This window comes from Palaemon carinicauda, chromosome 14 (genome assembly GCF_036898095.1).
Source record: "Palaemon carinicauda isolate YSFRI2023 chromosome 14, ASM3689809v2, whole genome shotgun sequence".
Lineage (NCBI taxonomy): Eukaryota > Metazoa > Arthropoda > Malacostraca > Decapoda > Palaemonidae > Palaemon > Palaemon carinicauda.
The window spans coordinates 12,550,799-12,563,298 of NC_090738.1; the positions used below are offsets into that span (position 1 = coordinate 12,550,799).

The 12,500-nt window shown below is 32.8% G+C and overlaps 1 protein-coding gene across 1 annotated transcript in view; it reads right to left on the reverse strand.

Moving 5' to 3' along the window:
• LOC137653425 (angiotensin-converting enzyme-like) overlaps positions 1–12,500 on the reverse strand; it is an 87,240-nt gene that overhangs the window by 65,828 nt on the left and 8,912 nt on the right. The window contains exons 2-4 of the mRNA XM_068386801.1: positions 4,283–4,434; positions 2,562–2,726; positions 1,393–1,489 (exon numbers count right to left, since the gene is read on the reverse strand). Of these exons, the coding sequence (XP_068242902.1) occupies positions 1,393–1,489; positions 2,562–2,726; positions 4,283–4,434 (414 nt within the window). The remainder of the gene's footprint in view (positions 1–1,392; positions 1,490–2,561; positions 2,727–4,282; positions 4,435–12,500) is intronic.

Genomic DNA, 12,500 nt, shown 5'->3' on the forward strand with positions numbered 1-12,500 from the left:
CATTGATATGTGAAACACCTCTTCCGCGAAAATAAAGTAGTGACTAGGCGTGAATGATAAGTATAAGGATGAACTATAGAAAATTGAAAAAAAAGTATTATTTAATTTCCTAAAAACTTTTTTCGTTTAAATTGCAGTACGATTTTTTTCTAAACCAACCCATTTGTATTAATTGAATTATAATATCAATAATTTGTTTTGAAAAACAATAGATCATTAATCAACAAGAGAATGATTCGGTTGTTAGCATTGTGCATTGAAGGATGTGTGAAATATCATGGATTTTAGGTAAAAACTTGGATCTGAATAGCTCAGATACCGGTTACAATTCACACATGGATGTATATCTGAAATTAGTTGCACTCATAAACACAATTTTGAAATGTCTTAAAGTTTCCAATAAGGTCAATCTCCGTTTAAAATGACGGTTTTTTTTTTTTTTTTTTTTTTTTTTTTTTTTTTTTTTTTTTTTTTTTACAGCTAAGTTTCAACAGATCCAGTTAATAATTATTTCAAGTTTTTTCTATCAATTCTTACTCGTTGCAATGTTTCCAAAGATAAACAAGAAAAGAAAATATCAAAAGAAGATCAATGCATTGCATATAGTCCAATTTTTATCATGATCAGCTGTTTTATTTACAGTTTATCAAAATGAAATATAGATAAAATATATTTAAAAGTTTCATAAATGGTACTTGAACCATAGAGCACATTTTAAGGAATTTGTTGATATACAGTATGACGAATTTATTACATGCAGACGTAGTCTACCTACAGTAGATACTAAAATCATTTTTATTCGTCTTCCTGTATATTTGAGTTTAAGATTAAAGTTTCCAGAACTAAATACGAGTTAATGAAAGAACACCTTTTGAAGCTAAACTAATGAGGCATGAAGAGTTATAGTGTCAGTTGAATAATAGTAATGTTTATAATTAACAATGACCGACTAACCTATAGTTGTTAACACTGACAATATTCAAACTTACGGAGATAGAACGTCAGAATAAAAAACAAAAAATAGATTATAAAACTTACTCTATCGTTTTGCAGTTATTCAAAGCAAAATACCACAAGTAAAATTGTTACTCACTGCTAAGTCTCGTTCATAGTGTGAGAAGTTTAGTAATAACAACTTGAGACAAATAAACTAGAGAATACTAATGAAATATTGAGAAGAAAACTACCGAGTAACGTAAGCGAGAAAAATAGGAAAATTGATTTCAAGAAAGTACTAATATAGGAAAAACGTTTTCTTTACCACATGGTTTCAGGCTATAGTAAAATGCTTCGAAATTAATCAAGAAAGTCTTTTAGAGTAAACAACAAAACAAGACTGGGGTCGAACAGCAAAAAAAAAAAAAAGAAGGAAAACCGCAACCAAAACAATACCTGGCTCCAGCGTGAGGTCGCACTTCTTGTCGTTTTTGTAGTCGCAGATCTTCGCCGTGCTGTAGATCGTCTGCATTTCGGTTATCAGATGATTGTACTGACAAGTAAATATAAGACAATTAGTACCTAATAAAGAATGCCACAGCAGGGAATTGTTATAATTGGCAAGGAAATGTACGTGACTATTATGAAAGTATATTCCGGTGGCTTATCGATGTGGTCATGCATTCATTCATTGTTTTTCATTTATATATTAAAATAATTACATATTTTCCATTTTACTCCTTATTTCTGTTTCCTCCTTTTCATTTTCTGTAGAGCATTTCTATCTTGTGTAGCTGTGGTAGATATGTTCATGACCTTTTCAACTTCATTAATAACTTTATCATAGATCAAATGTCATTTGTATAAATAAATACCAAATGAGCTATTCATGTAAGAGATGGTTTACTGAATCACCTTCTATTCAATGTAATTTCATTGCATTGATTTTGTTCCAGTCTTTTCATTGAGAAAGGTTCATGATAACATAGTTTATGATATAAATAGGAAATGATAAATGAATCCATATTTACGACGTGCATATAAACTCACATATGTATACATATGTACAGTTATATATATATATATATATATATATATATATATATACATATATATGTATATGTATGTATATATATACGTATATATATATATATATATATATATATATATATATATATATATATATATGTGTGTGTGTGTGTGTGTGAACATATTTATAATATCGATATTAATTAATAAATGATTCCATATTTACAACATGAATATAATCACATATGTATACATATGTAGTTTTATATATATATATATATATATATATATATATATATGTGTGTGTGTGTGTGTGTGTGTGTGTGTGTGTGTGTGTGTGTGTATAATTACATATTTATATGTGTATTTATATACACATCATGATTATATAGCTAAAGAAAGACACTTACAAAGACAACATTTTGCAATGCATACATATTTCATCCATCAAAAGTAATAATATGATCAACATAGAAATAATTTCATAAGAATAATGCGAGTAAGACCATGAGTACGTATACGAATGAATCACGGAATTATGAGACAAGTCGATTTTAAACGTGAAACAATCCTGTTATACGCAAAGCATTACTTACTGTCTTGAGGTCATGCGTATCCAAGGCAGAAGGCCCCAAGATGGACAGGAACTCGAACTGCCTCCTCAGCAAAGGATCACTCAGATTTTCCCATTTGCCATTCCATTGCTGGACCCGAGTCCAGGCTTTCTTCTCCCAGTCTGCGTAAGCCAGCTGAGCTGCCTCCTACAGAACACCAAAGGAACCAAGTGATAAATGTGGAATGAATGAAGGATTGGTAATTATTTGGTATCATAACATCAATGATGATTGATCTGATTGGAGTATGCTTGGTAAAGAATTATTAAAAAAAAAAAATATCAACAGATTTTAAAAATATGATGAATAATTTACTGAAAATTAAAAAATTTGATGTATCATTTGAAAAGGAGTAAGGTGGCTAGCTTCCAATACAGCGGCCTACTGCACATCTGTAGACCAGTCAGAGTATCGATTATGATTTTCAAATTCTTAGTACAGCTGGACACAGGAGTCCCGGGTACACCTTGCTCCGAAAAAAGTGCACCCTGTCACTTCCTTACTTCGCGGCGAGTAACCAAAAAGATGGTGTAGAGAAAGCTGGCAAATGTGGTAGGCTGGGCTAAATACAGGAACTTGCAGTAAGGGTGTGATAAGGTGCACTTCTTCGAAGCCAGGTGTACTGGGGACTCCTGTGCCAAACTGTACATTATTTGATATAATTTCATATATCAAGGAAAGAATTAAAATTTAATTATGGTTTATGAACACATGTGTAGATAGGTAGGCTAATTCAAATAAAACTAAGGATAATTTTTTTCCAAGTACAGACATCAATGGATGTAATAGACGTTTTAACTTCTTAACTGAAGAATAGCTATATTAATTATGGAAAAAAAAGAGGCAGGAAGGTACCTTCAAAGCTTTGCAGTATTAGGAATAAAGTAATCGCTGAAACTAGAATGTTTGAAATTGAATCGGAAGACATCATAAAAAATAACTCGGAATTCTAACCCAAGAACTATAGATTCCTCTCTAAGGTGGCTTCCCTAATACTAAAATTTACTTTCAGATAAAATCCGTTACTGGTTATTTGCCTGCTCACTTACAATAAGCAAATACAATAAAAAAAAGTTTCGTATTTATTTATGAATAAGTACAAGTTCATTTGATATTTTATTATATTGCAATAACCACAAAATGAATCTTTCTCTTATTTACTTGTTGCATAAATACAATAATTTTTGTTTTAAAAAATGCATATCATTATATTTTTTTTTTTACAAAGAAAACATATATGTTATAAAAGAAATACAATGAAAATGATTACCCTATCAAGCTCAGGGCCGGCCAGAATAAAAATGGGATTTCACTTGAAGGAAAAGCCTCGACTACCGCCTCTTGAAAGAATGGGATTTATAGGATTCAACTATTATCGTTATTACTAGAGAAGCTACAACTCTAATAGGAAAAGAAGGATGCCATAAGCCCAAGGGCTCCAACAGGGAAAATAGCCCAGAGAGGAAATGAAATAAGGAAACAAATAGAATGGTGTTCCTGAATATACGCTCAAGCAAATGAACTCTATCCCTAAAGAGTAGAAGGCCATGGTACAGAGGCTACGGCACTACCCAAGAGTAGAGAATAATGGGTTGATTGGGGAGTGTTCTTCTCCTAGAAGAGCTGCGAACCACAGGTAAAGAGTTTCTTCTATGTTGCCAAGAGGAAAGTAGCCACTGAACCATGTGGTTGCTCTCTCTTACCTTCTCCTTCCTGTGTTTGTCGGTGATGTCAGAGGCATAGTTCCAGCTGGCAAAACTGGCCTTTGTGCACTCTTTGGATCCCTGGTCATCCAACTCCTGCAGGAAGCTGCGAGCCTCCTCCTCTAAGGCAGCACTGTCTGCGTGGGCTTGGCCTAAAGACGAGGTAAAAAAGAAATGTTATTAATATTTTGGATATAGGGGTCTCTCTCTCGAGGTAAAAAATAAATGTTATTAATGTTTTGGGTATAGGGTCTCTCTCTCTCTCTCTCTCTCTCTCTCTCTCTCTCTCTCTCTCTCTCTCTCTCTCTCTCTCTGAAGAGTTATTTATATTATATGACGCAAACACCCGAATTGCACCAGTGGGCATAAAATATGTATAATGTTTATCTCTACCATTTTTAGCTTAAATATTTATCTGATCTTTTATTTTTTTAATATCTGCTATTTTAATGACTGACGTGGACCAGTGATTTTGCAATTCATGTTCTTTTTGTAGTGTTTACCAAAATAAATAGAAATGAAGTTAGAACTACATACTGTACTTACATTTTAGGAAAAGAAAATCTACGAATGTTTACAACTATTTTCTGCTAATTTTGTGGAAGAGAGTAATAGTTTTTCATCATGCGTGTCCCTATGACTATAAGTTAATAAATCACTTTGAATATGGACCTGAATGTCTCAACTTTTACCATTACAATTATTAGCATGGCCAGTGGAGGGAGAGCTGTTTTTTTTAAATGGGCAAAAAAGCAAATCGGAGGAAAATGTGGTTCATAATATTCAGTCTCCTTGAGAGAGAGAGAGAGAGAGAGAGAGAGAGAGAGAGAGAGAGAGAGAGAGAGAGAGAGAGAGAGAGAGATCCATGGGTAAAGTGATAGATATAGACTCCATTTTATTATTGTTATCCACATAAGGACGTCATTCCTTTATATTTCCCACTTGATTGTTGTCCCATGCACCATGAAGTATGTTAAGTAGATGGAGCAGGTGTTTTATATATGCATGCTTCCTGTGTCGCACATCCTGTGTGGAATATTCACAAGGTCGAACAGACAGATATTTGAAGCCCTTTTAACATTTCTTGGTGTGATTCTAATTCACTTTACTAACAAACAAAAATAAAGATAAAATTTTTGAAGAAATAATCTAACTTTTATGACTACAGAAACGTTAACTGAAACATCAAAACTGTTCATATTTAAAACCTATGATTCGTAGTAAAATACTACTACTACTACTACTACTACTACTACTACTACTACTACTACTACTACTACCACTACTACTACTACTACTACTACTTTATGGTGGTAATGATAGTAGTTTAATCAAATACGCTTGAGAATCAATAGTATTAGTATGATTACTGGTATCGTTTCATTATCTGACTTATCACTAGTAGTAAGATTTTACTGTTCTGACATTATTATTTTTAATGGCGCAAAAGTTAATCGCAACGTTTAAATTTTATGGAACATTTTGGAGAGAGAGAGAGAGAGAGAGAGAGAGAGAGAGAGAGAGAGAGAGAGAGAGATCCAGAAGGACAGTCTGAGCAAGAAAGTGCCTGGAGCCATTTTATAGGAATCGTCACTCGTTTCTGTATCAGGAAGATATGTGTAGTCGTTTGTTTACTTTCTGTTTATCTTTAATAATAAACATCAAAGGCTACAGTAATTTTGCTTTTGCGAATCGCTTTCTTACTTTATTTCTTATTGGTGATTTTCGTTTGCATCCATTTTCTTAAGATTGCTTTACTGAATTCTTGCAATCACTGCTACTATCAATTTGAATTTTCATCAATCTTTTGCGTATGGGAATATTTTTTCTATTAAATATATGCTTTATATCACAACTTCTTTCTTAGATTGATACTGTATATGAACGTACACCCATTTGAAACCCTGCTAACAATTGCACAAATATCAGATATTATTACCATGAATTCATTTGATCTTTGCAAGATTTCTTTATAACCTCTATTTGAAGAGAAGTGGGCGGAGCCTTTTGCTCTCACATACCAGTCTTCAGTTTGCGCAATCACATTCTGCCTGGATACTCGTTCTGAATCCAAGGTTGGAGGACGTAATGAAAGAAAAAATAGAAAAAAGAAAAACCATAAGGAAAATAAGATATTCTTCATATCGACTGATAATGTCTTGAGAAGTAGGTTCATTGATATAACTAAGATTTGATTAAAATAACAGATCTAGCTCTAACTGCATATAACTAAGATAAGGTTTGTTGATACCATCTCCCCTATATAATAAAGATCAAGTTTCTGGCTATATATATATATATATATATATATATATATATATATATATATTATATTAATATATATTGTATATACATATATCTATATATGTGTATATATATATATATATATATATATATATATATAGTAAATATATACATATATATACATACTTACATTTGTGTATATATATATATATATACATATATATATATACATATATATACATATATATATATATATATATATATATATATATACACACAAATGTAAGTATGTATATATATATATATGTATATATTTATATATATATATATATAGTATGTATATATATACATATATATATATATATATATATATATATATATATATAAATATATTCATATATATACATATATATATGTATGTATGTATGTATGTATGTATGTATTTTTGTATGTATTTATGTATGTATGTACGTATTCGGTCACACAGTGGTATTACCAGAAATATATTTACTCAGTCTCTCCCCGTCCTCTGGAGGGGGAGATGGAGTAGTCATGTCCTGGTGATAGGGGTTGTAGTTAGGAAATGGTGATGGGTGGGAAGGGTTGAATCTCTGTGTATGGTCCCGTGCGTGTGAATATCTCTAAATATTTAGACGCCCTTTTTGACGGGTTGCGTACACTAGTCATAAAAGATTATTCCTGGATTTGATTTCCAAGCTTCTGAGAAAATATATCTTTAATTAACAAAGATGTATTTAAATCTCAGAGCAAGTTACACCATATAGTACTCTTAGGAATGAATGTGTATCAAAATTATTCCCAAATTGTATTTTATTTCATTCGTAGCATAAACTCTCTGGCCAACAGTTTTTAGCCGAGTGTACTTTTTCCAAGTCAAATATGAGCTGTCACTTTTCTAATGATGATAAGCAAACAGTTTCTCATCATGTTTAAATTAAATCCGGAGATTAACAGATGTAATCATTTATTATTAACGTCGTTTTAAACCACACACACATATATATGCATATAAATATATATATATATATATATATATATATATATATATATATATATATATATATATATATATACCTTAACGTGGTGAAAGGGTTTGCGTATTTCCATGATCAGCAAAGCTGTACTATCCCATACTATGTTTGTTTTCTATGAACGATTAGACGAAAATCTTCCACCGTCACCAATCCGCAGAGGCCAGCATGGTTATGAAAACTGGCCAAACCTCAGACATGAAGTGACATGTGTGAGGCCTTTGTCCTGCAGTGGACTATTATGGATGCACGTATATATATATATATATATATATATATATATATATATATATATATATATATATATATATATATATATATATATATATATATTACGGTCATTTTGCAATATTGGCAATTTTACAAAATGGCTAGCCATTATGTAAAAAAAACAAGTTTGTGGTCACTGCAAAATGACCTAAATATCTTTACATTTTACTAAAGGATTAAGATTTTGGTCAATTTAAAAAATCATCAGTATCATCGTCGGTCAGTTTACAAAATGTCCAAACGGCAAATAGCCAGATGGGAAAAAATCAAGGAAATGCCAGAAGGTAGTGAACATAAAGTAAAATAAGTTTTTCATTCCAAGAAAATACAAATTTCAAATACATCAGAAGTTAAGTTTTAGAAATTATCGAATTAAAAGGAAGGCAAGTAAATGGTAAAGGTAACCTTTATTAGCCGAAATGTAAAATTTTTCAGCCGAAACCTAGCTAATAAATGTTTTACTAGAGAATTTAATATCTAATGCTTTATAGCAGTAATAAATATTGAGCAAATACTGAAATGTCAGTGTTTAGCGAATGGGTAGATAAATTATCATTTGGATGGATGTGTCATACCTGCTTAAAGACAAACTTATTCTGTAGAATCTAGGCACAAAACACTAAACTCAACACTGTATACCATTTAAAGATATGTGCATGCGCTTAGTCCATTAAGACCAATCACTAGAACCTAATTACTTGGTTATTTAGCGAATTATCATTAATAATGCCTCATAAATATGCATGGACGTGTATGAATACTTGAACAAGCTCTAAGTATATGCTTTAGCAAAAAATGTATAGCTGTATATGCACGGAAATGAATATTCTTACATTTTTTCACGCCTCACGCTTTTAAAAAAGCACTGCAAAATAACAGAATTCAATGCCAAGTAACCAGGACGCACAAACTGTAACTGTAATTACGACCTTGGTCATTTTGTGACGTTACTGACGTGCTTGTAGCTAGCAAAGAGCCATGCGCGACCACAATCCGGATTTTAGTGTCGCCACATATCCGTTTTGGGCGGTAGGGGGTGGGGGGAGAGGGGGTTGGAATTCGGTCTCTGTCTAAATAACTCGATAAAGAAGAGAGGGTGGATATGTATATACAGGGTGTTCCAAAAATATGTGCTGAGAATGAGATGTATGCCTGGTACGTAATTGAATCTATAGTACTATATGACCACATTGGCAATCTTCAATGGTTTCGATTTACTCTACAGTACCTCAGAGGTCTGCCATGAATTTGTTTAAATCTAGGGATTGTACATAATGTTTCGTGTACTGTACATTCTATAGCTGTGTGCATATTCTCTAACTTGTCAACTTTACTTTATTCGATAAGTAATTTCATATAGTTCTGAAATATTGTATACAATGCCCCGCTGTCTGAGGTACTGTAACTGGGAAACTAGAATTGCCAACTAAGTCATTAAGTAATTTGCATTCCATTCTGTGCCAGAAATACATCTGATTTTCATTACATATTTTTGGAATACCTTAGTATAAGAAATTAATGTGAGGCGATGTTGTTGGGCATACGCCCCTCTGTCGCTTAATGAGCGTCATTTGTTACAGTAAGTATCAGTAACGTCGTCTTCAAACTGTTCTCGATTTGTGCGAAAATACAAGCATAATATCACGAGAGATTTGCGAATGTAGATCTTTCAGGAATACTCAAAACCTATCAAAAGCGGATGTCATGCAAATATGGTCGGTCCTAATCAGTGCCTGGACAACAAATGAAGCATTTAAATTCTGCTTGCTGCACTCGGGAAGTCAAGCCCCACTGACTGGTTTATACTCCCTGTAACCACCTTGACGTAAAGTCTATCAATCAAATATTCAGTGTTTATGCTAGAGATTTGTTTTTAAGAAACATTTAAATAGAAGAAAAATGGAAGTTATTCTGTATGTACATTGTCACTTGGGATCATTCTTCACAAAAAAAAAAAAAAATATTTAATAATTTCTCGGACTGCATACAGCCACTTCCCACAATAATGAGGAACGTGTCTTATCACCGACCTAATGTTTTTATGATTATCGTCACTTGTGCTTTAAAATTCCATGTTGTTTATTACTAAATCAGCGAATATTTCCAAGAAATCTTTCAACATACCAACACTGGCATGACAGTGATGTCGCTTACAAATTTGCGCATTTACTCACTTTTACAGGGAGAAGAATCTCCCTTATATAATAGAGAGCAAATTTATATCTATCTATCTATCTATCTATCTATCTATCTATCTATCTATATATATATATATATATACTGTATATATATATATATATATATATATCTATATATATCTATATATATATATATATATATATTTATATATACCCATATATATTTACAGTATATATCTATATATATATATATATATATATATATAGATATAGATATAGATATAGATATAGATATAGATATAGATATATATATATATATATATATATATATATATATATATCTTTCCTGTCACGCTCACCCTGTTGAGATGGGGGTACCCCGAGAGGTACACACGGAAACCACTCTCTCCCACAAATTGCCGAAACATCGGGGATTAGTTAGGAAAGGGGGATGGGGTAGGAAGGGTTGACTCTTTGTGTGTACATATCTATGTACATATTTAGACGTCTTTTTTTGACGGCTCAGGTATACTTATTGAGTATTAAAGATGAAAAAAAGAGCGAAGGAAAGTCATTAGAGTTAGAATAGTAAGTAAACAATAATTCAATGTAGACTAATCAATTCTTATAGAGGGTATATTAAATCCATTGGAAAAAGGGCTAATAAACGTCTAATGGGTCTTACAATAGAAGAGGCATATAGAAAGATTTGAGGACAGTTGTTGGTCGGTGGATTATTTTGAAGAGTTTTTGAGTTAGGAGAGAAAGACGTATAGCTGAATGATAAAAACGGGGAAAGGATTAGTGTGAGTTTGACAATATAAGAGACTGTTGGAGCTGCGAAGGGGACACTCATGAGACTGTTAGAGAGGTGAAGATGACATGACACGAATTGAAAGACATCTATAGTTAATAGTATGTTGTGATCCGTCTGTGATTGAGTGGCTGATAAGGGTTTGTAAGGTATATCTAGATAAGGGAAAAGAGTAGTCGTTATGTTACATAAAAGTAAAGATGCATAAGGCGACTGTAAGAATTATAGGGGTATAACTTTTACTTAGTACATCAGATATAGTGAATGGGAAAATTTGTAGAAAGTATGGTGGGTGACAGAAGGACTGATTGTTTAGTGTGTGGATCAAGTGTTAGTTATGAAACAGGTTAGGTGAGAAGTTTGAAAGTAAAAGGGCAAAACCTGTGTGTGGTATTTATGAACTTGGAAAAGTATTTAATAAGGTCGAGAGAGAGAGAGAGAGAGAGAGAGAGAGAGAGAGAGAGAGAGAGAGAGAGAGAGAGAGAGAGAGAGAGATAATGTAATGGAGTCATTATATGAAAGATAAGGTGTTTAGAGAAATTCAACAATTCATGGTGGAAGTGAAGAATGTGTTGAATTATGTAGATGGAAAAGTGACTGGTTCAGTCTGATACACGGAGGACGGATGCTGGTGCAAAGTTGAGGGACAAAAAAAGAAGATAATTGTGAATGAGTTTTGGGAGGGCAGATGTTTGTCGATGATACCTTACTGATAATCAGAAGTAAAGATGATCTGCCATTAGCAAAAGAATTTGTATGATAAGTATATGCAAAAGGATAAAATAAACCGTAAATGTAAACTAAAGTATGGTCATGAGTGTAAGTGGAAATCATGAAGAAAAAAAATGGAAGCAGATGATAGGTAAAGGTATTTGTGCGAAAATATAATGGATGCTGGGAAGATGAAAACAGAGGTGCAGAATAGCTAATATAGGTATCAGGGTGCATGAGATGATAGAGGAGATGCTTTGGGTGTCTATGGAAGCCAAAGTAGTAGTGTGTGAAGGGATTGTTGGGTTACACCTCTTTTATGGGATTGAAGTGTGGATGCTGAATGGGGTTGAATGAACGTTTTTTACGATATTTCGAGAGTAACTGATCAATTACAGGATATGTGGCGTTACAAAAACTAGGGTAATATCGCCGATGAGGGTCTGGTTGCGTTGTATGTGGTATATATAGAACGTTTAGAAAGGGTGGAAAATGTGGAGAGACTTAGAAGGGGTATACGATTAGCATAAGTGGAAGGACGGATCTCATTGTTTTGCGATGGTTGAGTCATAAAGAGTAAAGTGACAACTGTTTGTTTTAAAGAATATGTTATTCAAAAGTTGTGAGAGTGAAGAGAGGTGGACGACACATGGCGTATAGGGAGTTTAACGAGTTCCTGACGAGCCTTCTGTGTAGGCTGTTTAGCGGATGATTATTACTTTGGGTTAATGTCAATGTGGCAGGGACAAATTTGACTTGTTTTTTTTCTCTCTCTCTCTTTCGCTTTGGAGGCTCCTCCCCATTTAAGGGAAGCAATGTTAATATGCACTTAAGTACTGTAAACACAACAAAACAACGAATGCAGGCTGTGTACGTAAACACAACTGCAACAAAACATCAATAACAACAACAAACGCTGCTGTTTCTAGTCAACTGTAAGACAAAGGCCTCAGACCTGTCCTTATTCATATATGTGGTTTGGCCATCTT